This window comes from Paralichthys olivaceus, chromosome 11 (genome assembly GCF_024713975.1).
Source record: "Paralichthys olivaceus isolate ysfri-2021 chromosome 11, ASM2471397v2, whole genome shotgun sequence".
Classification (NCBI taxonomy): domain Eukaryota; kingdom Metazoa; phylum Chordata; class Actinopteri; order Pleuronectiformes; family Paralichthyidae; genus Paralichthys; species Paralichthys olivaceus.
In genome coordinates this window covers 22,135,761-22,162,971 of record NC_091103.1, presented here as the reverse complement: position 1 = coordinate 22,162,971, position 27,211 = coordinate 22,135,761, and the positions used below count along the sequence as shown (strand labels likewise).

The window sequence follows — 27,211 nt, the reverse complement described above, 5'->3', positions numbered from 1 at the left end:
TAAGTCACTGTTGTTTTAATCAGGACTGATCACAGGACGATGAGTTCTTCTGGGAAAGCTTCACCTCTGGTGCGATATCATCAGGAGGTGAGGATGATTTTCCAGGAGATCGTTGAGCATGCAGGAGATCCTAAGGTCCGCCCGTCACTAAATGTTACTCTGAGAAATTTGCTTATTCATTTTATTTGAAACAGTTTCTACCAAAAGAAAGATTCGGAGATTGGGCTTGGACGAATGACACCATTTTTTTTAGTAGTTGAGGTATTTATCGTATGAACCCTGCAAAAGCAACATCTGTAGGTTGTTTAATTTGGAAATCACTGTTCAGAATGCATTTTAGAATGAGTCAGATTTCTTTCCCAGGCAGATTGCTGGTGAAGATACAGGGACCCTGCGTCCCTCCAGCATTATTTACTCCGTACCACCCCTTCTCAAGCCAGCCAGATAATTTTGTTCTGCCTGCAAACCAGGGGCCATGACAGTTCTGAACATTACCAGCTGCTGCCTCTACACAGAAGGGGAAACAGAAGTTGCAGATGATGCAGCTGAGAGAACAACAAGCTACAGAGCGGTGAAAATCTAAAATATAATTTTGTGCAAAGGTGATAAAAGTGTTTCTGCCGTCTGTTTAGGAAGAATAGTAAGAAATCTCTTTTCAGCAGAGAGAGAAATCAGCGTTCAAGTTGAATCCTAAGAATCATCTTTGTCTAAAACACCTGGTCACGACAGAGAGCTCAATGGTTGCCAGGGTTTCCATTATGCTCGGGGCTGTATACTGGATATACAAGATGCAAACCACACACCCATGGGAATGATGCAGAGGTTGGCGATCATCCTCCCTGGGAATATGACCAAAACAAGTGAGGTTGGGGGTGTGCAGAATCTGGCTGAGGGTGCACATGAGCCTTTAATCAACTCACATGATGGGATTATAATACATATTTCAGGGGTCCACCTCCAGAATTTGGGAATTGATTTCATACTCAAAGCAGCGATGCTAACATCAAGCAGCAGACGACATGCTCTGCCGGGGTTATTGGCCTCAGCGACTCCTACTGCTGCACGACCGGCTCGCTGCAGCGCCCGCAGGTCCACCGCTGAGCTCGCAGACATCCAGAAACCACACTGCCTCCACCTCTCAGGAATGCTTTTCAAGACAAATGAAGCACAGAGACTCTCAACTCTCCCATTGCTTTCTGTCTCTTTCCCCCTCCCTGCTAATCTATCTTTCTCTCTCAGTCTGATGCCAAAGTAACTGCTCTCTGTTTCCCACTCCCCTTCCTCAGCATTGCTGTTGCTGCTGTTGCTGATAGTTGTGTGACACAGGCTCCAGAGAAGCCAGAGTCCCCCACAAGGAAAGTAGAGGCACCTGACCCCAGTCTATCCCCCGCTGAACCCTGTCCTCCTGGATCCTCTGTTCTGTTGCCTGCATGTAACGGTGGCCTGCAAGTGACATACTTGAGCACACCATTGTGAGCACTGATGGCAGCGAACGCTCGTCCACACGATCATGCAATAGACACTCATAACAACAACTTGGAATTAAAAGATATTTACTTAGTTTTTCTTTTGCATTCAAAAAATTCAAAGGTTTAAGTGAAATTCATGCAAACATATTTGTTTTATCATATGATGATTTAATTATGTGCGTGACAAACGCTCGATCACGTCGAGTCAAAGCACTTTGATAAACTATGGATGCAGATCAAGCAAAACGGTGCCAAGATAAAACTTAATTAAAAGACTTGAGATGAAATATCCGGCTCCACTCAGAGTTTATCAGATTTGCGGAGAACACATCTGAACATACATATCAAACTGTTAATCGTGGACAAATCTGTGAGCTCGTCCAGTTTTTCGTAACGATGGTAACTGCTGAAACTCCACGATAATGTCTAACAGACCACATTGTGCAACCTCTCTCCTCCGCCCCCCGCTCTTTCCCCTTCTTTTGTGTGCATGATTGTCGTCAAATATGCATGACAAGAGTCATAGATGTGTCAGTGCTGTTCAACTGATGTCTTAGCTCCCTGCTTGTAGCTCGGCATGTGATGCTTAATGTAGTGAAATGTGACTCAGAGCTATAATTGTCTAGATGAATATTTGTTTTCTGTTTTTTTCTTGTCGCCTGTCATGAAGAAAATGCTTACTTTTACTTTGAAAATGTCTAATCATTTGAATGCAGATACATTGCAAGTGAATGTGTGGGGTTTATTTTAATGTCGAGAAATTCATAGTTTTATATGAATGTCTTTCGTCAGGGTGAAGGGGAAGCATTTAGCCAGACTGTTTAATTCTGCATGTTGATGAGCTGTTAATCAAGCCTGGGCATTTGATAACATGCCTGACTGCACCGCCAGTCACGCCTCTGTTTGCCCTCACAAAGCAGCACATGATGTGACTCAAAATTGGTCAATCCTAATATATCACTGGCCCTTTAGAGGCTGCACTGGCACAATAGTCAACTGATTATCAAAATGGATGGGCATTGTCAACAGCGATGTTCTCAGAATAATGTGTTCATCACTCTGTCTTTTGCCCCAGTGTGATGTATGACCTCCAAAATGCCGAAAAGCACTGCCAATTGTGGCGCCGTCCCCCCCCCCTCAAAATGAATTAACTTGCGAGTGCTCCTGACGTGCAGCTGGTGTTGACACAGTTGCAGATACTCGCTGGTATAAATCACTTTGATGCCAACATCCCGGCCGCATTCACCACAATATCAGAGCGGAGTCACGTGCGGGATGCAAAGGGACGTTGAGTCATGAGGCCGATGTCACTAAATGGCATCAACACATTTTTTTATTTCTTTCTCATGCGTGGGAGCAAATTCCTCCACCTCCGTGGATGGAAATGCTTTTCCAGGACTGAAATGACACTTGAAATTATTGATGGAGTCTACATTGAAGTCAAGCTGAAAAAAATGGGACGTTGCAGTTATAAAAAAAAAAAGTTATCTGCTCTTGAAGCGCAATTTGAAAGATGACATTGGCAGAGGCATTGTGGCCATGGTGAAGAAAAATCGACTTGAGTTTCGAGAATAAAGTCGAAATGTTACGAGAGAAAGTCATGACACTACAAGAATAAAGTTGTAATTTGACAGGAATAAAGTTGTAATCGAGAAGAAATTCAACATTTACGAGAGCTAAGTCATAATTTTATGAAAATAAAGTCAGTAGGTCAACTCCTGGATCCAAAATCTTGATCGATTTCATTGTTTCTCGAGAAACTAAAACAACAGGTATATAATCAATGATAATCTGACTGTCGACAACTACCAAACATTTCTTCCTCCACATACGAGGCAAACTCTTTCATGTCTGTGTCTTTGAAATAGACTTACTTTCTTACACAATCTTCAAGTCCTGGTACTGATGATAATGTGGAGCTAATGAGACAGAAGTATTTTTGTTTATTTGTGAAACTTGTACTTAAGTATAACTTAAAAAGATTCTCCAGGCTGATCTTCTGATACTGCCCTGAAATTATGAAACTTTTTTCATGTAATTTTACAACTGTTCTTCTCCAAATCTCCAAATTTAGTTTTCTTCAACATGGCCCCAATACTCAGTCGCACAGAAGTGATCTGCAGAGAAATGATTTGAGTTTGTGTACCCTTTCATTTCGAAACTGGTCACCCATGCTTTTCAACATTGCTATGTGGAGACCTTGACAATGTGATGGACGGTAATTCCTTGTTGGATACCTTTTAGCTTTCAGCTGTAACCAAAGTAGGTTTGTCTTTTCTTGTCTTTCTGGGTCACTCAACATGGACTGTCATTGTACTGGGCGTGAATTTCCATCAACCACTGTTGTTGTTTATGAGTAAAAATGGTGCTTGGTGACTCTGTACAGAATGTTATACATGCAGTACAACTGTCTATAACAATCACCTGTTTAATCATGTTCATTTGTATTGCAGTGCATGTAATCTAGTGTCAATGCCTAAGGTGTTGGAAACTCGCTGTGTGTGTATAATTGTAAAAAATCAAAAACCCAGACTACAGAAATAGTTTTTGATAAACTTGTCAAGGAACAAAAACAGAAGTCATTTTGTTTCATTCTTGTTTTGTTCTTTCTTTTTCTCATGAGGAGAAGAAAAAAAAAAAAGGCGATCTCTGCAAAGTAATTGTCGTTCTCCTTTTGGAAAGATCGGAGCAAGACAAAGCATGAAAGTAATTGCCTCCTAAAGATCAAATCACATTTATCCCATCTTGCAATTAAAAGTATCATTAGCATTTAAATTGCCAAATAAGATTGCGATCAACAGAAATCAATGTGGAGCACCGAGGATCAGCTCCAATATTTCACGTTGTTTTCCACTAGCGGGGCTGTGGTCATATGGCGGCTCTTAATCCAGACGACTCTGGGCGATGGGACACTTCACTTTCTCTCACGTGCAGCACACAGAGCGTTTTTAGAACCGCCAGCGGTCGCTCCGATTATCTGCCGCCCCAAAGCTTCCGCATTGTCGGCAAAATTCTCCTAATAGAAAGGTCACTTTTTGTTAGTGCATTGTAAAAGTCATTTTCTTTGCTGTAAATCTTCCGTCACAGATTACTCTTCTCAGTTTAAGGATTAGTTATGTTTTCTCCTCACTATCCTCCTTAAATCTCCCCTTAAGCTGCCCTGATCCTTTTGTAGCCAGCAGAGCGAGGAGGAGCGAGGTCTTCAAGGTGGACGTCTGAGGAGGAAACAGTGCAAACTCCAATGTAGCTTATGGTTCCCTGCCCAGTGCTTTCTGCTCCCCACAGGCTTGTGGTGCTTGTCAGCTTCCATTAGTGTATGCCTCTCACAAAGCCAACGCCCACATGCTGCCTGCATCGCATTTAGCTCCGAGGGAGTCTGCGCAGAATCTGCACAGCTGAGGTGCTGCACATGAGGTGGTCAGGCCGAGATGAGCCTCATCATATCTGACTAATGGCGGATCGCGCTAACTTTAAAACACAAAGTGCAGAATTAATTAGGTCGTGTTGCATCAGGGAGGAAAATGCAGCATGACACACGCACGTGCTGAATATTTCACTCACCATATGGCACAAGTGTACATCATAGCAGAAAACAACCTTTATACATATTGAATAGATTTCAAGCTGCATGGTCTGAACATATGGTTACACTTAAGAGGAGGAAAAAGGTGTGTAGAAAAAAATGTTTCCTCTTCTACCCAGAAATTAGCTGAACATCACAAATATTATCCTGGGATGAAGCTGTGGCAGCTCGGTTTGGTTGATAGACACGTTCGACCAATCACGAGTCGGTCTCACCCTGTTTTTATAACATAAAATAACAAATTAAAATGAAAGTTTGCGGAAACAATTACTTTGAACAAACATCAGTGTGATAAGAACTACCTAAAATGACAGAAACCATATTTGAGAAAACCATGTCCCAACCATTAACATAGTGGGAGGTTGGTTGCATGACCTATACTGCAGCCGGCCACCAGGTGGCGATGGAAACAGTTTGGCTTCACTTTTTTGGAGCTGACATGTCATCCAGCGTTATGTACAGTCTATGGTGGAGACCTTTGAAATGTGGTAAATTGCCATTCGTTGTTGGGCAAGAAGCAAGACATGTTTACTCACTCAGCTCTATTAGTTGACATTTTACCCACAATGCATTGCACAGGAAATTGAGATGTATCGAGGACAATAGTCAAGCTTCTCCTCGAAAAAAACCTTTAGGGAAACATTTCTGTCTTCTTTCTTGGGTTTATCCATCGTTATCGTCCTGCTGATAGCTGACAATGTGATCATGAGAGATTTGGAAAAAACAGCAATGATAAAACAGTAAAAATACAGTTAGCCAAACCAGACAAAGAGAAATTAACTTTAAAATCTACCAAAGTGTCTTTTAAATATTCATTACAGACTTCCCGATTCAATTTTGACCTATCGTACTTGTGCTCATTCAGATTTTGTACAAAGAGAAGGAGGGTTCATAGCTTTCACTCTCAGTTTCACCTTCTCTTCTGATGAATTGATTTAGATAAGCTGTTATCTTGTTTTAAATCCGTCGGATAATCTAACCACGTGTTTCCTGGCACATCCGACCTGTAGCGATCTCAGCAGAGATTTGAGTTTAATGTTTTCATGTCCATGTGAAAACAGTGAAATGACCAGTTACTGTAAGAAGAGTCAAAGATATGTGGCCTACTGTTTTTAAAAACGTGCTGCTGATGAACAGTTCAATGCTCGAAGGAGAGAGAAGAGCCGCATTCAGCTCGAAAAAATTCTAACAAATCATAAATAGAGTTTTGAGATTAAAGAAGCATTAAACCTTGGATAAGCATAATGTCTTCTTTTATCAATTTCTGCCACACAATGATATTTTCCATCTTTAAAGTCGTAGAGCCTTTGTTCACCAGTGAGGCAGCACACACATGCTGTATGTTTATCTTAATCCACATGTGCCTGAGCGCACACACTGTGCTCTGCACACGCGGCACGTCATCAAACACTGATGCTAGTTTTCCCTCTGTTTCCTGGCTATTGTGTCAACCTGCAGTGACAGTCTACCCGCCGACGGTCTCCTGAGGCCACTGTTTGTAACATGATTGCAGAAGTAGCTGAATCGAATAAAGAAAAGGGAAGTATGATGGGGAAAGTGGTTCTTTTGTAGAGTTTTCTTCATGTTTGGTCAGATTTAATAAACCTCGTCTGCATACAGAGACCTTTACTTATATGAAAAAGGCTCCTTCTCAAAATATGCTATGAAAAGCAATCATCAGGGGTCCTCCGGGATCAAATGTAAGTTTAAAAATGCAGAAGGGTCTGAATACAAATACTGAATTAAACATAAACTGCTTGAATAAATCTGACCTGACATTAAGATGTGACTTAAAAAAAACAGTAAATATTGAATAGAATATTCAGTGATGCAACATTTCTTTTTTTTAAACAAAATGACAATTAGGTGACTGCACAGGGCGGTCGTCAACTTTCTTTTCCAGCAAACTGAGGGAAACTCGTGATTGGGCGTTTCCGTACATGCACAGGCTGAGAATTACACTTTGCCTCGTATGTTTTTTGAAAGCAAATGATGTTGTTTGCTGTCACGGCAAGATTTCAGACGACAATACACAATATAGTCCATCATCAGCAATGGATTACAATTCTTTATAATGAGCACGCCGCTGTACCTGCACAAACCGCATTTCCACAACACTCATAATTATCTGTCTGTGAGAAAATGGATGCCACCCCTCTGAAGACTGTGCGACTGTAGATGAGGGAGTTTGCTGCACGTTGCCGCTCTGTGTGTGTTTGCTGTGCCTCTCTGCTGCAGGCAGGCAGAACAGGGTGCCACATGAATCTAGCAGTGGCACGGCAGCCCTGTCTGGAGACAAGGTGATACGGACCGGAAATAATGAGCGTGAAAGAAAGAGTTAAGGGGAGCACTCATGCACAAATTTTCTGCACATTAAAACGCCGACTTGGCCTTGCAGAAAGGTCATGTTATTCAATAAGGACGTAAACCGCTGCGGTCGGGATGCGGGAGGAGCTGGAGATAATGCATGTAGGTACACAGCTCAGTGTCTGTGATCCACTTGATTGTTGATGCTCGCTGCTGATATCATGTCACAATATGGCAGATGACATCTGACTACCAGCGTGTTTGAGGGAAGGAGTTTTCTTTGCAACAACCCTTCTGCTTCCTTGTCTGAAATAATTATCTGCTAGCACTTCAAACTATTTCAACATCAAGCTTTCAATTACCGCTGTCTTTTCTGTTCACAATTTAATTTCCCTTTTTATTATCACATCAATGACTGTGTGCTGGAGTGGCCCTCGTCTCCAGCGAAAATTTCATCCCTGGTTCGAAGGAAATAGTCGTTTGTGAATGAGCACAGGTGTTGAGGCTTTGTTCTTCCCCAGGTGTGTCAACAGAGAGGCAGGGTGAGTGCACTAGGATTAGGGGATGTTAGTCCTGGGGGAAAGGTGGAGAGCAGGAGCTGCCTGCTGATCATTCTGAGTCACCATGTCTCACAAACAGTGGCTTCGCAGTCGGCAGGGTGTTTGTCCACGTGGCACTCCGGATGAGGCTCGATCCACTCTGAGGACCTGACTCACACATGCCCTTCTCCCTGCCCCCTATACCCCCTCCATCCCCATCCCCTCACCTCAGTGTCCAATTACAGCCCACTCTCATTAGCACAGTGTCTCTCCAGCGAGAGCCTTTGAAAGGGCAGGGGGAATGGCTGCCGCCGCAACAAAGCCTCCGACACGAGATCTATCAAAATCCGAGGAAAGAGTGAAAAAGGCAAGTGCAGGCAGGTCTTCTCATTAGAGTGCTGTAGAAGGTGAGGGACGTAGAGAGTGACGATCCCTGACTGTGCTGAGTGTCATGTTATCTTTTCGCTCTCTTAACAGGACAGACCTCCCACCCGCCCACAAGCCGGCCCCTCCTCCGCCCAAAAAGAAGAACAGCGACATGAAGGGACACTTGACATCCGACGACATCCAGGTAAGAGAGATCCTTCCTCCTTGTCGTCCTCCTCGTCTCTTTTTCTGATCCACTCGGGCGGAACAGGCACAAATTCTGAAATCTCCCCCAGAATCCTACATCAAATTTCTGTCAATCTGTCTCCAAGGTTTAAGTGAAATGTTTCCAATTCAAGCACAAATATAATAAAATGTATTCATAAGCCCTGTTAGAAAAAATACATCGCTCTCGATTATATCAGTTGGACTTGCTGGGTGTGCAAATTATATTTATGGCTGAGGTGGAATAACAATTAACACATTTACTGAGTATAACTGAGTGTTTTACTTGTGTCTCTGTGGACTTGATTCCAGCAATCCACTTACAGAACAATTAATCCCTATAATGTGAATATATGCACAAGGGACAAGATTATTAGGCTGAAAACTTCTGGTTTCCTGTCTGACCAATCACACTTGAGCAGGGTCACCAGCAGGTTAACAGTTCATGTGCAGAGGAGGCAGAACACAGTGACCAAAAATCCTCAGATATCATTCATATGAAGATAGTTGTTAATAGAGATTAGCCAAAATATGGTGTGGACCTAAAACAACAATCAAAAGTATCACTGCTTGTTTTCTGCTGCCTTGGCTATTGCCCCAAAAGGCTAATTCGTCATCATTACATGGCCAATGGGCTCCGAGGTTGCAGTACAATTAATTCATCATATTCAAATTAGTTCTATTTAACTTTATCTGGATCTTGCCAAGTCACAATATACATTTTATACAGTAAGGTCCAGACCTTGCAATATCACAGAGAGAAACCCAACAGTTCCCACTGTGTGAATGCATTTGGCAACAGTAGAGAAAGAAACAAGTCAGAAACCTCGGACAGAACCAGACTCAGAGTGGTCGCTCGTCTGCCTCGATCGGTTGGGTTGAGTTGAGAGAAATGGGGGCGAGCAGCGAATGAGGGGGAGGAAATAGAGAGGAGAGACTATGAACAGTTTTGTTAATGTACTCACAGTTTTTTATAATGACAATAATTATTGTAATACTCATAGAAGTAGTAATGTTTCTAATAATAACAGCACAATGACAGTGGCACATAATGATAATTATAACATCAATGCTAATAATAAATAATAGCAGTAAGAATAATTGTAAGAATAATCATAATAATGCTGGGAAGCAGATTTAATGTCTATGGTTTGAATAGTGTATGTAGGTGGTGTTTCATACAACTGTGATCTCCCATAGGTTCTATGCATCATAGGTCTATAAAGGTATATTGTATTAATTCAGTATCTTAAATTTGGATGAGATGAGTGGAATAGATATAAAAACCATTTGACTTTCATAAACACCTTCTCAGCAGTGTGTTATTGTTTTTTCAAGCAGGAGATATGATTTCATAACTTGAACGAGCAGCTTTGTTATTAATCAGAGACAAACTGAAATGTCAACATTGAGTGGATTAGTGAGGGAGAATTATTCCGCCGTAGCAATTTCCTCAGATCACTGATCTGGGCTGAAGAGGCAAAAAGCAGAGGCACAGCAGAGTTTGATCCCTGATGCTGGAAGTTCTGGGGCAGACCTCATCAATTTAGATTTTGAAGATGTATCGTGTTAATGTGTTTAAGTGGAGAAGTGACGTGACTCGACAATGTCATGACTCTGCAACATTCCATGAGCAGTGTCTTCATAAATTTGCAGTTTTGCATAGGGAGCACATTACATAGTTTTCTGCACAACAAAATGAAGTATATTGATTTGTTGAATACTAGCTGCCAAAAAAAATACATACTAAAGATTAGTGTCTACTACCTAATGTTCGCAGTTAACATTGCTCATTGCTTTTCAATATTTTTTATTCTGTTGTCTTATTCTGACCTGCCTGTTGCTGTAACAACTGAATTTCCCTGGTCTGTGGATCACTAAAGTTTTATCTTATCTTATCTTCATTTAATAAATGAGCACTTGATCAAACATCATGTGATGGCAATTTACCTGAAAATGACAGAAATGATCTTTGGAAAAGTGTATTCAACGTTTACCTTGACTTTTTTAGGTCAGTAAATGTTCTACCCACTAACATGGAGGAGGCAGGGTTTGTGACATATAGTGCAGCCAGTCACCAGGGGGTGATCAAGGTGATTCGCTTCACTTTTCGAGTTGTCCATCTTTGTTTGCAGACTATGGTCAGAGCAGACATGCAGCTCTTCACAGTGGAGTTAACAAAGCTGCGTTACTTGTGTGCAACACAACCTCAAACTTGATTTGCCGTGGGTCAAAACAAATATTCCCAAGTCCCGATGGAAATCTGAAATCTCATTTTCTCCCGACTCTGCCCCGGCTCCCTTGATGACTGGATCTGTGGGAACAATATTTTAAATCAGCTGGCGGTCAGACATGCATGAAAACACAGTATGTCACTATAATGTGATTGCTGTTGTTTTGTCCACAGCTCAGACCACAGTTTAGAAGAAGAATGGAAACTTTCATAAGAACCAAATGAACACATCAAAGGTTGTGGAAGGTGTGTGTGTGTCCAGAGGTCGCAGCGAGCATCCTCAGACCTTTAGTGCGGAACTTAATAACAGCTCATTCCAAAAAAAAAGAATTATTAGAATGTGAATAATTAAAGGTTCATCCAAACCATCGATTTGGCCACCGTGTATCAGCACTACTGAGATTTTAAAAGCAACTTTATGATGGTCTTTATCGCTTCAAGGTCAAACTGCTGGACGTCTGTGCAGGGAAAGTAATGGAGAGAGGGGAAAGTAATGTGCTCTCCCGCCTACACAAGCACCAGAGAACAGCACCTAACATCCGACTCTCTGGTGATTAGTGGGAAGATGAGCCAGCAACTGTCACTTTACAGGATTTAATGTGTTGAGCTTTATTGCTGTACCAAGTAAGCCTGTACCAAGATTGCAGTATTATAATATATAATAATATAATACAGAGAATGAAGCTAGTATTAAGTCTCAAAATATAAGTGAAAATAAAAATATAAAGTGTAAACCAAGTAAATGCAGTAATTTGGGATATTGCACATGATATTTAACATAATTTGATGGAACAAACAGTAATATTACACATGATTAGTATTATCATACGTGAATGAACAGACCAAAACATGTTGAAGGCTCCAGCCTCAGGTGTCTCAGTATCAGTATTCACTCTGTGTAGCAGGTCATGATGTAGCTGCACCTCATGTTTTAAATGAGTTTTAAACTGCAGAGCAGGTTCCAATGAACCAAAGCAAGAAAACAATCGGAGCTACAACTTAAATCAGAGAGCAGGGAGGGGAAGATGAGGGCGGCGGGGTCTTTAGTTCCGCCTACCTTCCTTCATCGAGACAACTTCCTGCCTGTCAATCATCTTGATGAGCTGTGTCTTGAAATGACACTGAGATAATCGGCATCTGTTGAGCCGCCAGGCCATTTGTTATAATAATAACAACACACTTCTATTTTATTGTTCAATGTAACTGCTGCGGGTTGACTTCCCCAATTTTATTCTTAAATCTTTTCTATTTGGAAGATTTAGGAGACACAAACATCACAGTACCGGAGGTGTTTGAACACTCTGGAGAATTGCATTTCAAATGTAAGTCTATATATATATATATTTATATACATAAATACAGATTTAATGATGAATAACTGAAGCTATACAAAATGTGCATTAGAGTAACATCGTCTGTAAAATGATGGAACAGCAGATGAAAACAGCGCAAAAGTAAAACATTTAAATACAAAACTAGAGATATAAAGATTACAAAATAAAATAAATCACGTAAACATGGAATAATGTTTTTATTTCAATGAAGAAACAGAAACAACAATAAATCGTTAGTGTCTAATTTAGGTGTAACAAGAAAAAGGCAAAATGTTATTTTCTGACGGTTTTCTGACTCGTTTCATTTCCTGTGGCTGCAACATCCTAAGCTAAGCTCAGTCCAAAACACCATGAACGCCAGAGAAAAGACAGTTTTGGGAAGGGTTTGGATTGAGGCACAAATACAGAGAGAGAAAGAGAGAGGGAGGAAATGGCAGTGAAGTATCCCAATATTGAAACTGGAGGCTGAAAAAGTTGGATGTAGCAGCTCTATTTCAGGATCGGTTGCTGGGGGTCTTGACTGGCCTGTAGAAATTGGCAGCACAGCAGTTTTATCATCACCCAATGCACAAAGCAAAACTGGCAACGTAGCCGAAATATAAACATCTTCGCTCGCTACATCACAAACAATCAGTGTATGTTGCCGTGAGACGGACTCGGAGAGCCAAACAGACGACAAGCATCCAGGAGGCTGATGTCTTTATGTTCCGAACAAACGCTTCCTCCAGCTAATTACATATGAAGTCTGGTGCTCCGCTCGCCGTTCAACCGCTCAGCCATTAAATTCTCTGCCGTTTGATGTAATATGAATGGAAACGCTCACATGAACCAAGTGCACACTGACTGGTATGCAACAGCTATTTTTTAAAGGGTGAGAAAAATGGGGATCAAAGAGCATTTGGCAGAGTTTTGATTAGTTAAACTGAAGCACACAAAGGGACGGGCCGCACAAACAGTGTAAATGTACTTTCAGGGTGCGACTTGTGTTATTGTGAGATACACGTGTATAAAAGCAAATGGGACCGGCTCCATCGTCTTCACACTTCATTTCCTGCTCTATTCTAAAATAAATGATTCTTTAAACATCCTTCTACTATTACTGCAGGAATAACATCTTTATCGGTGCTAGGTAAAAATTTATACAAAGTGAGGCTTTATGCAATTATGAAATTCAGGCTACTGTTATTGAAAAGCTGTTTTCAGAGCAAAAAGGCAACATCATCCTGTCGTCTCTGAACATTAACCTCAACAAATAGGACTTTTTTTAGACCCCTGATTGTTGTAATGTTCCACATTTTATAGATGTTTTTAAGTGAAATAGAAGCCTCTGTATCTTTTATAAGCACATCGCTTAGTTTTCTTCAGAGAGTAAATAAAAAAGAAAAGCATTTGACACATAAAAGGCTCTTTTTAAATTTAAATTTTCTACATCTATCAGGGGGTCTGGTTTCCAAATCCTCAAAACACTGAGATATTCCTCTGGAAATGTGACAAAGCCAAGGCACAGTTGTAGAAAGTCTCCATTCAAAGGCATCTTTGCTCTGGGATGAATTTAAATACTTCACTTCAGCAACATCAAACTATTAAAAGGACGTGTAAACACCAAACTGGGATTTTTACATCCAGACAGGGAGCCCAGTTTGTGAGGCTGTTAAAGGGTTTTGTTTCATGCTGTGTTTGTCTTGTAAAAAGACGAGTGTGAGTCCTTAGTTGATTCAGACAGAATCTTATAAAGATGATCTCAATGAGCTTCGTCCACATGTTGACAATATGTGTTTGCTGAGCTGTAATTAATCTGTTCTGTAATCACGTGTAACCTTCCCAACAGTTCCCCGCTCCTCTTTCGCTTCAGCCGCTGCCTCGTCTCTTGCACTTTAGCTTTGTAGCATTTCCGCTCGGCTTCATTTCAGACGTTTACATCATCACCTTTGACTGATGTGGCCGCGATTAATTAGACAAAGTGTCTTTGATGCAAACAGAGTTCAGCAGACAAAGTTCAAACTGCTGTCTGTCAGATTTTACATCTCATTTGTGAGCAAATGATGTCAAAAAACTTTGAACCTAACATTCTGCTGCTGACGTTTTTATAGCTTAAAGTATATGCAACAAAGGAAGTGTTGTCAGTGATGGGCCAGAGTAGCAAATTAATCTCGGCCAGAACCGTAGTGCAGAATAAACTGTATAAACAGATCTGTGGTGTTTTTTCTACTGTCAGCTGACAGACGAGCACTGAACTCTGATAATTCTGAAATTATCTGCAGAGGCTGTATGTGAGGCCATTTTAGTTGCTTAGGACAATCTCTGAAGTTTTTTCTGCTCTGGTTAATGTCCAAGTGAGTGCATATATATATATATATATATATATATATGTATATGTATATAAAACAGTTGTTTGGAGGAATTTATAATTTATAATATCTACAGGATTGACTGTGAGAGAATAGGTGCGTTATATCTCAAACATTTCACTGGTTAACATCCCACTTTCGTTTGGCTTCTGTTTTTTTCTCAGCCCTGACTCCGATCAGCAGTGATAGAAACATGAGATGCTAATTTGTTTTTATTTTGATATTTTAGATGCTGACACTGCACTTTTTTTTGTGCAATTTTTGATGCACACTGAACTTCCACGCGTGGGCACGTAATAAGCCATGGACGTTTTGTGTACCTTATTGTTTTTACATCATTGGGCAACAGCAAGTTTTTTCTTTGTTTGTTGAAAGTACACTGGCGAGACAGTGAGCTGAGAGAGCTTCTCATGTTTTCACACATTCCAACACGACTCACCAGCATTTCGTTAGAAGGTAAACCTGCTAAAAAACAACTAATATTGGTGTTAAAGAGGTAAAACATGCGACAGACACAAAACTGAAAAAAGTAAAAACACAGCAAATACCTCTCTCTAGCTCTATCTTAGTGAATCTCACGCACAGCATCTCCTGCTGCTTCTCCATATATGTGATAGTCAATCTCTGGAGAAAGTCTGGACAGTTTCCAGAGTTCCTGTCTGAAAAATGAGTCTTGCTGAGCTCTGTGTGTCTCCTGTAGGTGGTTCATCTCGACAAGGATGAGGAAATGCAGAAGCTTCCTCTTCAGCCTCCTTATTACGACATGGCGCCCTCTGAGTCGACCCCCTTCACCGATAAAGCGGTGAGTAGCGATGCCACGAGCAGGTAGTTGTAGCGTCCCTGTGACGGGGTCACCAGCAGCCGCCACCTCTGGCTGGTTGTATTTGCCGGTGAAAGGCTGAACTCGCTGCTTGAAGCTTTTTGAGAATTGATTTAGATTTGCAATGCGGTGCTGTGATGCTTCCTGTATGTGGCTGAGGATGTTTTGACATAACTGATTCGTCTGTGCTAGTGTGTTGTTGAACGTGTGTGTGTGTGCGTGTGTCATGCCCTGACCCATACACTCACCACCCACTCTGCCCTCGGCCTCACCTCCTGTCCGCTTCCTCCAAACCGTTGTAATTACTCATGTGTTTGCATGGCAACTCTGTGCAGCAAACTTGCAGCATGATGCTCCTCAGTTCATCGACGCCCCTGTGTATTGACTGTGAAGTGTTTGCCTTGTTATCAGATGCCTCAGCTAAACTGTGGTGAGCCTCCCTCAGTGGCGCAGATGCTCAAGTGTGTTTGGGGCTTTGCTCGATTTGGCTGGAGTCTCGGCTTTGAGTTAAAGAAAATAAAAAGTCTTTTGGACTTTTGGACGACGTGTGTGTGTTGTGTATGTGTTGTGTGTGTGTGTATTGTGTGTGCACAAGCAGAAAAGACAAATGTGTCTCACTGTTAATTGTCTGCCATAGAATAACAAACAAGAGCTCTATATTAATATTATTGTTGCTACTTGCTTTGCTGTTGAAGGTCAGAAGTCTCCTGTTGTCTGTGCTGATGCAAACAAACAACAACATCACAAGGGTGTGGATCTGGATTCATGCATTTGCAATCAAACCTCATACAAAGTCTTAAATAACCAAGTCAGAACTTACTCTCATGTTTATCTTTTGCTTTCTGTCTTTGTGTGGATCCACAGCACATGTGGACGCATTTATTACTTTATTACTCACTTATATTTTGTTTTAAGCTTGTACTCAAGTAATAAAACATTTTACCTATGTAAAAGTACTGATAAATAGACAAGTAAAACTTGTTTTCTGAACAAGTACTGAAAAGTACTTGCAGAGTGTAGTCAGTTCTCCAACGCCCTTGCTTGTACTGGGTGCATGTGCAGTGTGTGACGGCAGGAAGTGTGTCTGCTGCAGAGCTGATAGGTGAGTTGTTAACTACCTTATTTTCTTGAATAACAGTAAGTTTATGTACTCAACTAAATGCCAGGACTTTACAATGTGGAGCTGTGAATCTTCTGGTTCGGCTATAACAATAAAAACCTTGTTAAAACAAATGAATGGATTCAGTCAGTAGAAACGCCAGAGTGCTTTTACTTTGAAACAGAGGAAGTCTTTCCAATATTTATGCTGTGACATATTCAACAGACACTGAAACTGTGGTGAAGGTCGTAAGGGTCTTCACCTTGTTATGTAAGATAATGTGTTATGCTGATAACTGCACATGGAGAAAATAGGCGAGACCCCGACTCTGGAAGATGCAGGCGGCTCATGCAGTGGTCAGTGGTGCCGCCAAAATGATAAAGAAGACGTTCCGTGATGCACATGTGCCGCTCACGAGGTCAGATTATACTGAGAAACTATCGCACATTGTTTGGATGTCTTCTTTACATTGGACTTGTTGACAATAAGAAAAATAGATATTTCAACCGATTTGTCCTTAGGTGAATTACATGAACAGTGCACGTAGGTTTTAAAATTAATTGAGTTGTTTTGTCCGTGTACAGGACGGACATTACAGTGCATTTTATTTTCCTCTGACATTCTTGTCTGCTGAGTAACTGGAATGTTAATTGCTGCCTGCTGTGTTTAGCAAAGCTAATGTTGCTCAAATGTGAAGTTGATGCACAACTCGGGCTGAACATCACCTAAGATGGAAACTATGCTCCATCACTGACGCTCTTTATAAACGTACATGCATACTTGTGTTTCATATATTAGCCTGCCTGCCAAGCTGCTTTAAAACTGTTGCTTTGCATTTATGTGTCCTTTTTAAATAACTCCTTTTCTCTCCTCAAACTCGATACCTCAATCACTAGCACTCCTTTTCCCTGGACAAATAGATTTTTGTTTTCTGCATAGTTATTCAAGGATATTAAACTATCATCTTCAATTCTCTGCTTAAAGGAACCAGATGTTTAATTCTGATAATCCTAGGACACAGGATTGATTTTCTTTAGATTCATTTCTTATCTCTGATAACATTCCACTTAAATTGGAGTTTAGTGCTGCTCTAAAGATGAATGGAGCACCACTGAGGTTTGCAAAACACTATTTGTGAGAGACATGCATTGACTGCTCAGCATCAAGTGTTACTAATCATGATTCTCTTGGGGCAAAACACTATCTGCCAATTTTGAATGCGATGTGGCTGTAATTTTCCCCCTGATTGCACACTGGTCATGACAAATATTCCAGATATTTAAATATCCAGCGAGTGCAGAGTGTGAGAGGTAGAGCAATGTGCAACGGTGGAGAGATTGCGCAGTAGATTTTAAATTATTAATGTGAAATTCTGTGAAAGCTTCAATCATTTCTGTGTAATCCTTTCTCAGATAGAAATAGGGTACACTGATGCAGTTTGTGGACAACAGGTATTACGCCATCGCATCTCCTCCCTCACACTCCCCGTTAACATCCATCCTAAGACGCCGTGTAGGGAGCTAACCGCTCTGCTTTGCATTGACTTCGTCATAACACTCTTTTGCTCCACTGATTTCATTAAAGCAGGCGGACTAAAAAGGAGAGGCTCCACCATCTGATCCAAGCACTTCTCATGCAGCCGTTTCTGCTCCAGGAATAGAAAAAAAAAATCATTATGCAGCAGAAAGAAAAAGCCATCCAGGAGTTTTTACTCCACGTAATGTGGGCAGCGAAATCATAGATTTGCCGGTTATCTTTGATTCCTGTCATCGTGTGTAATTTTAGTTTTGTCCTTAATACATCCGTGCTCTGGGATTCACACTTGTTTCTCACCTCCTCTGAGAGAGCCACTTTATTTTGCTTTTCATAAAATGACACGTTATTCCATCTTTAACATCCATTTCAGGTCAGTTTCAGTGAACAAACAATTTGTCAGCGCTGTCACTACATTAAAAACCTTATCAGAGAAGGGCTGAGGAAATCAAAACCTCATTGAATGTGCTCTTGTTACCTTGTTGTCTCTTATTAAATACATTTTAATGTATCTCCTACATGTTCCTGTGTGTCAGTGTCTTTAAGTCTCCATCATCTCTGCCCTAGTTTTTTGGTTTTTTTGAAAATGGAAAAACTGTGCTGCAAGCTTTCATTGTCATGTATTGATTATCCCATTAAGGTCATTTACTCAATCATCCACTTGGCCAATTGCCCATCGAGTCAATCGGTCAGTCAATCATCGGACTTGTGTTTGTGCACAGTGGTCAGATGCTGGTTGAATGAAGGTCTTTGTCTGCGTTTACATGCACACTGCAGCGGCTCCATGGACATGGTTACGGTTGGTTGTGTAAATGCCTCCATGTCTGGAGTCACTGTGGTTACAGCCACAATCAGTGCATTCACGTGAGCACATAAATGACTGTCCTCACAGATTTAATCATTTGAAAGACTGTGTGGACATGAGTTTACCTCAATCCAAGTATTATAGTTACAACACATGTCTAATATGTGTTTGGTGTCTTAAGTTGAGCAACAGAAAGAGAAGAAAATCCTGTAACTGAACTCAATGTGCATGCAAACAAAGTGTGAGTCCTTCTCCATGTCTAACTTTTTGTTTATGGTCTTATAATTATACATTTCTGTCTGTCTGATGATTTTCTGTGCTACATCTCCATGTTTTTTTGTTTGTCACAGTAAGGCTACATCCTTACACTATATGTGCTCGTTTGAAAATGCATCAAGGACTCACATATACAATTCCAGTATATGTGAGTCCTCGTGTGCATGTTCAGGCATGTAAAAACTGATACAGAGCCAAAACGCTCATGTGGGCTGAAATCATTTGGGTTTAAAATCGCCTTTCTCAAATGAAAATGTACTGGAATGGATGTAGCCTCAGTCTTAATCTGACATTTTATGTTCCATGCTAACACATTTTTATTTGCCTTCCTTCTCTAACACCACCGCTCACAAACGAAAAAAAATGTGCCCATGACCATCAGATCATCAGTCAAGATTTTCTCTCTCTCGCTCTCTCTCATACACACACACACACACACACACACACACACTTTCTCTCTCTCTCTCTCTCTCTCACTCTCATAATTTTGGCTGCCTCACTCCTCACACACCTTTCGCCTCTCTTGTCTCCAGAACTCTGGCCACAAGGACTGTGATGTCCAGTATGCGGAGCTGGATACTGCAGCTTTGGCCTCCTCTCCCAGCCCACGAAGCTCTGCTCTCACTGGCCCTGGGGACCTTGTCGAGTATGCAACCATCCAGCCTAGCTCACACTAGCGCATGCCATTATAGGCCTTTCCCCTCAGACTTTGGCCTCAAGGTACACAGACTGATGCACTCCTTCCCTCCGTTCATGCCCCCTTCACATCCACCAGCCTCCCTTTTTGTGCTTCATGTGGCTCCCATGTCTACCTCCCTCTTTAGTCTTTGGCCATCTTTTGATTTCCCCCTCGCTGCTCTGCAGAAAGTTTGGGGCAGATATATTTCCAGGCTATTATTTCAACACAATACTACACAGACATCCAGTTCCTTGACGCAACAGAAGAAAAACACAACCTGAGCCTAGCTTACACATTATTGCGTAAGATCATAGGATCAGCCGCATAAGAGCTCTGTTATTTTCAGAAAATGTCATGTAAAATATGACTCATACTCTTTTAAAACACTTCATCGTCATCTCGTCTCTTAGACTTCATTTGCATGAATCCTGATCCTAGAAAAATCTATGGCGTGTCCCTAAACAGCTAACATTTCTCACTTATATCAATAACATGGAGGATTTAACTGCATGAGTCTTTTGCATGAACATCTCAGTGGAATGGTGAATCGTTATCCATGCATTTGCATTTCGAATAATATTAAACAGGATGTAACTGTGCTGTAGGGTATTTTAAATCACTGTTTTTCTACAACAAAGCCGATAAAAAATATTGAACATGTTGAGTGTAAAGTAGTTTTCCTGAACAGACATAAACATGCAAAATGGGTTCCTCAAGTGATTATGGCATACTTGACGATCCTGATTGGTAGCAGCATAAAACACGCTCTCGTCTCGAAGATGGCGCTCTGATATCTCATCTGCACCACACAGGAGAGAAAGAAATCCTGCCATCACACACAAATACAGTCTTCTGTACCACTTATATATAATATTCATTATTCACATACAGAAAAGTGGGATATAAGGGGACACACATTCTCATGTCACTGTGAGTGGTTCTTTTTATAAAACTTACAAAGGCAAGTAACTCTCCAGGCATTGCACTAGGTTTTTCTTGAGGCAATTGTTGAGAAGTGCACGGCAAAGAGTTTATTATTGAAATATACTGTAGCAGCAATTCTCTTCTCATGTGAAGACAATTTCATCTAAATGTAGTCATCAAATGCGTTATGGCGCAATAAGCCTTGCAGAAATTTAATCAGCTGTATAACCTGAATGAGCTGTTTGCAGTTTTGGAGAATCTGTGGGTGTGATACACAAATGTATCGAGAGCAGTCACAGAATGAGCAGATTTAACTGAGGAACTTTTGCATTTGCTAGTTTAGTGGCTCACAACAGTAACACAACAAGTTAATGCAAAACAATGGATAAAACTAAGCAATGAATAACATTTGGTTAAAAGCCACATAAATAACACAGTAAAACAAAGTCTATCACAAAATTGGTTATTATAAAATAAAAAGGCAAAAAAAGACAAAAGGTTTTGGGTTTTTTTTCCACTAAAGATGTGTTCATGAAACAAAAAGAAAATTAGTGCCCGGAGAAGTTGCTGAACTTTTGTCGAGAGGAAAGTGGACATACAAAGCACGGCCTCTTAAACATTGAGTGCTTCACGACAAGTTCACTGTGATTTACCGGTGCTCTCAGCAAGGTGTAATCTGGGATGTGGACCTAAAGTGGCTCATGAGGTAAACGGAAAATATGGCCCAAATAGCACAAACCAAATTCAGGCCACCTTTGGTTGACATGTGCTTCTGCTATGGCCGACTTGTGGCTCAGATCTGGCAAACAGGAGCAGGATGTGGGCCAAATCTGGGCCGGAAGAATTTTTGCTATCTCTACTCCATGTATGACTTAAAAACACGCTTGGGTCTCATAGGTGTTGATTAGGTTGCATGGATACAGAACATTTCACCCAGTAATGCACCCAAAACCCTAATTTAATCTGGATATATACAGAGCAGCTTTTCAACTCAATGAGACCAAATGCTTCTTTCTCCTGCTGCCTCCCCCCTCGTGATTAAGGCTGAGGAAATTAGCAGAGTTTAATATTCTCCCACACTAACTTCGCTCCAGTACGAGGCTGTGTGCACACACTCTGCATTAACATCCCCAACTTATCTTTGATATTAAATCTTTGACAGCTGCATGTGGGAGGACGCTCCTGAAAGTCTGGCAGAGATATGCATAGTTAGATGTAATATATTCTGACTTCTGACCTTAAATGTCTTTTTTCCTTTTTACTTCAAAACAATGGTTAGAGTGAACGTTATCTTGAGTAGATGTCATTCAAAATGTCGACATGTTTTTAACATGGGTTCAAATTTAAATTAAATGATAGTGATGTTTGCATCTTTAAACATTTTCACAATGTTCATTCATCAGGTATGTGAGGCGTTAGGTTGTTTGAAAGTAGCGTCAGAAGTTAGTGAGTAAATCATGGAAAAATCGTCCTCTCATGCTTATCAGAGAAAACACATGCTCGTGTTTTGGGGGCATGGCTTTGACAAGAGGGCCAATAGGAGGGGATTAGATGAATCAGTTGCATAATTTCAAAATGTTCCAGGATTACAATCCTAATACAACTGATATGTGAAGTTTTCATATGGTAAATAGATTTTTGTTGAGTTTTTCCAGTCTTAGTCCTTTACAGGACGAAATGTTCAGTATCTTGCCCAACGACATCGAACCACCACATGTCTGGTTAGTGGACAACCCGCTCTGAGCCACAGCCGACCCCTGAAAAATGCAACAATAATCATTTCATCATGATTTGAATCCTGTAAAAACATTTTGAAAACTGACGTGGGAAACATGTTCAACCACCAGTTCTGACACTGGAGCAGACACATGAACGAATATTGATTCGTAACGTTGGAATTCAGGTGTTCAATCAGCAGCTCTGTAAATTGATGGTTTACTGTCACCGGGGAACAGTTTCCAAACTAAACTCCTTCTGGGAATTGCCTGTTGACATTCTCTGTTTGTAATAAGGCATTAGGCCTCGACTTTACTGGCTCCGGTCACGAGGTTACACCACTCAATAAAATCTTTGTTTACCGAGCCAAAGCCTGAACCACGAGGTCCGACATCCAGAGTCACAAAATCCTCACTTTATTCTGGGAGAAGAATAAAACCTTTGGTCAGTGACTTAAAAAGTAATCTGTGAAATAAATTGGCCAGCTGTTAATCACAGCCTGATTGTATTTTTCCAGCATCCATTTGCTGTGACAGTTGAGTTATTATACTCTCAGATACACAAACTTATACAGGCCATTCTTCTCCAAGGTTATGCTATCTACCCGACGTGCTGTTGCTTGTATTGACTACAAGGTGATCCAGATTTCATTTAGATTATACCGCACTTTTAAATCAATGCATTTAAGCTCTGCATTTCAACAAACTTGAAATAAAGATCTTTTTATGTCAGTAAGGGATGAAAGAGAAAGTCAGACCTGACAGAAAAAGAAAAGGGACACTAAACTTCTTGATAAAAAAATAAATGAAACACCTGGCCACTTACGTTTTAGAAGAAAAGTACAAAAACCACAAACAATTGCTTTATTGATTAAAAAAAACAACTTCTCCACATTACAAAGCAAGACATCTGTTGCTTTTGCTGTTTGAATTATTGTGGAATCTTCCATTTCCGAGCGGCTGACTTTTCTATTCTTTTTGTGTGCAGCTGTGAAAGCTGAATGTACGTATGGAAACACCTCTTTATTCTGATCTGTGGTTTTCAGTGTTTGCACTTGCCCGTCTGGCAGATTTAACAAAGGGTCCTGAAACAGTATCAAAGTGCAATCATCCGTCCATTCGGTTTAAAACCTGCTGTTTTCATTTCTTGCTTGTTTTTCTTCAGTAGGTAGAAACAGATTCAGATCAAATACAATATGTCGTCTTCTTTAATAGTTTTCAAACTTTTTTGTAGGTTTTGAGCCTTGTTTCTAAATTATTTACACCGAACACAGTTTCTGTCAACGGCTGGAGGGACAGAGATGTGACCGTGTGAGGAAAAGCGGTTTATTAGCATAACATTATGCTCCCCTCTGGAAGTAAATGGAATAATTCATGAGTGCTGAATGAAAATAAGTTTAGATTAAAACTACACAGGTTTAAAATTCAGTTGTATTGATCAGTCTATTGAGTTGCAGCTACTTTTTGACAAATCTTTTGATTTATGGGTTGGATGCGGCCCAGGCGGTGAACAAATAGGAATAAATCTAACGAGCAACCGGGTCAATGAGTCTCTTTACTGCTAAATGTTGGAACAAGATGAAGAAGTGATTTATAAAAGCGGGATCTGTGGGGACGGATGATGCCATATGCAGCAGTGGTGGAGATAAAGCATGTGGGTTCTTCATGCACAATAGTTTCCTGATAAAAGTGCAAAAACAGCAGAACACATCCGCTCAGCTGTGAGTCTTGTAAAACTTTCTGAAACGAGGATCCCCTGTTGATCAAAAACATAAATTTCCCCCTAACTGCAATGAAGCAATTAAAGTTGCATAATCACTGTTAAAGTGGCCCCACATGATGCTGCATAAGGTTCATCTAATAAAGACAAGATGAGCAAAAGTAATGAATTATGATAATTATTTGGAAAGACACAGTCTAAGTTCACCATAACATCCTCTGAGGTGAAAGTTGAATTTTAGCTCCAGATGTTGTTCCCAGCAGATGTTGCATCTGTTTCCTTGTATAGTGTTAAACAAGAAGGAGAAAAAAAAATGTAACAGTGTTTTCAATCAACTTCTGTTTCCCTGTTTCAGTTTACGCTCCGTGTCTGATCTGGTAAAGGGACAATTCAGAGGGAACACGCCCCACGTCTTTGTTTTACAAATTTTACCGACCAACTGTTTCCTGAATCGGCTGTGATTGACTCCAGCTGTCTCATCTCCCTCTGAGGATGAGCAGTATAGCTAATGAATAATTTGCTGGTATTTATTGACCATCTAATTATCTCTTTTCCTTTTATGAGCTTCTTTGCATTAAATTTCCCTTTAATAACCATACGTCTTTAATATAAATTCTTGGAAAACTGCCCGGAGTTTGATGCTGAAACTCTGGAAGAGCTTAGAAACAGAAAAAAAGACCCATTCAGAAAAGGGTGAAACTCCATTGAATAGTTTTTTTTAATGTTAAAACTCAAGGAGAGCAAATAAAACAACAGGGTAAGAGTGTTTTTTTTTTATAATTTGAAAAAGCTATTGTGGAGAATATTGTTTATGAAGGAAACTATTTGTTGAACTGCTCTCACAGTAACGTAAACCTGAGGGTAGCTGATCTGCTGCTTGCAGCATTCATAGAAAGAAGTGATTCTCCGTGAGGTGCCTCCAGAAAATGTGTTTCACCATCTACGGTTTTCTGATGGAAGAAACTTATTTTGTGTAACATGATGAATCAATTATCATGAAGTGAAAGAAATAACAAAACAACCTTTCCATAAAAAGTCTCTGTCTCTTACAATCTGCAAAATATATTCTCCAGTAAACAGTATTCATTCCCAAAATGTCAATTAAATTGTATTTTGATTAAAAAGAAATCCTTGTTTTGCATTTTTAAAGGAATAATTTGACATTTTTGAAAATACATTTGCTTTGAGCAAGGACAAACAGCATAACTGTCCAATGGTAACGCAATCTACTTACAAACACGTCTAACAAGTAAAATAATACAAGCAAAAACAACTATTTGCCTTTCATGAAGTTTGTGTGCCACAGCACGTTATGAATCTGGGACCAAAGATGGTTCCTGTGCTTTTAGAAAGTTGTTATCACTGTGATGTACATTCAAATTTTCTTTTCCTTTTTTATTTGGTCATTTTAATTATTTATTTGATGATCTAAAAACTGATGGAGCAGCTGAGACTGACTCATTATTGGTCACCACAATTACTACTGCACAGACTCTGACTCAAAATGACATGAAAAGGGAAACCTGTGTCAGCGCTTGTTTATATTTCCGCTTCATTTTTGTCCAAGGGTAAGAAGTTGAGACTTGCCCTCCATCTTTATATATAACTGTCCCTTCCGTGCTTTATTTTTATTGCAAAGATTAAAGAAACCAGATAAAACTCAAGCTTTAGACTCGTGTCCACAGCAGTTTGCAGAGAAAACCTCTCCTCACACTGTTGGTTTTAATCTGCTGGAAACGGCTCGAACTCACCAAGGTCTCCTCAGTGAGCAAAGAAATTAATAACCTGACAAAGTCTCTGGCAAAGTTTTCTCCGGCAGTTTGAACGGTCCTTAATATTGACCTGAAACAAATAAGCTATTCAGGTGCTTCTGTCGGAGTCTGCAGCGTGTGTGTGTCAGGACGGGTTTACCTGTGTGTCTTCTGCTGTGAAAACACCATTCACCTTCACACAAGATCAACACTCACCCTGCTGAGTGTCTGAGAGCCACTATTTCACCATTCATCCCTCACAAAGTATCTTAAAATGACTTCTTTAGGATTCAATCTTTTTATTGGTCAAAATTTATATTTAAAAAATCCCTATTAATACAGGTGAGGGGAAATAATCTCAAACAGATGGAGACAACATCATTTTCTAATATAAGCCACTACAAAAATGTGCTATTATAAAATTAACGTTTGTTTGCTTACAACCTGCTTATTAAAAAAAAAATCCCTCACTCTGTTCCCCATGTTTTCCCCGTGAAATATATCTTATAATGTGGTCGCTTTATTGTTTTGCTAATTACTAATTCCATATTTTGTTTATCAAATGCAATAACATAAAAGACGCTTGAAGTCAGTTTGTGGTTTTGTTGCCTCCCATAATACATTTCCAGAGCTGGGATCATCATTTTCGTAGATGTAGAGATGCTTGAGGAATATTCGTAAGTTCCATTTTCACTCTCATTCATTTTTTTTTTTGCATGTATGTTATTCATTGCTGTCATTTAATGATCAATTTTAATTTACTTTCTTTTTTTCATTTGTAAACATCAAATACATTTAATGAATCAAAAAATGAATCAAAACCCTGTGGCCACCAGGACAAACACAAATGCATATATATATTTGTCCGTTTGTTTGCTTGTAAATCCATTATTATTTATTTGTTTAATTCTCCATTAACATGAGGTATTAGATCATATATACAAAATGCATCCTGGTGCTATAATATCAGAAATTCTGAGTTTTTCAGTTTTCACCAGTGCAGTTCTCCACAAAGCAAGATGTCCTGTACGATTCTCTTGCTTTTCAGTGAGTGTGAGGTGCACTTGGAGTGAAGTATTTATTCCTTGTCAAATGTCAACTGATGTTAAATCCCCACTTCTACATTTTTGTTTGAAAAGGCATCATCTCTGGTTGGAATACTCCTGATGTCCACACTACTTTAGTTTTAGAGCCACTAAAAGAAGTGTGAAAACCCTGCTGGACCTGTTTTTGTTTGAAAACTCTCGGCTCACAACCTAAGTGCTGATTCGGTCTGTTCGGTTTCAATGTAGCCTTCACTGATCCGTCATTTTCCTATCACTGACCCCCTTCCAGCAGAAAACAACTGGCATCAGACATTGGCATTGCAACAGATTGCATCCAAAGGAGTGGAGATATTATTCCAGAAATCTGCGACAATTCCTTTGTCCATGCCGTCCTGTTTACATGTCCAGTGTACATGTATGTTGGAATCAACAGGGATTC

The 27,211-nt window shown here is 40.2% G+C and overlaps 1 protein-coding gene across 9 annotated transcripts in view; it reads left to right on the top strand.

The window, feature by feature from the left end:
* Positions 1-27,211, top strand: part of nectin1b (nectin cell adhesion molecule 1b) — a 146,519-nt gene that overhangs the window by 115,000 nt on the left and 4,308 nt on the right. The window contains exons 7-10 of one of the 9 annotated variants that reach the window (XM_069533996.1): positions 1,287-1,357; positions 8,378-8,469; positions 15,105-15,206; positions 19,471-19,583. In XM_069533996.1, coding sequence (XP_069390097.1) covers positions 1,287-1,357; positions 8,378-8,469; positions 15,105-15,206; positions 19,471-19,583 — 378 coding nt within the window. Of the gene's footprint in view, positions 1-1,286; positions 1,358-8,375; positions 8,470-15,104; positions 15,207-19,470; positions 19,658-27,211 lie in introns of all 9 variants that reach the window. The other 8 variants (XM_069533995.1, XM_069533993.1, XM_069534000.1 and 5 more) reach the window with 8 other exon arrangements.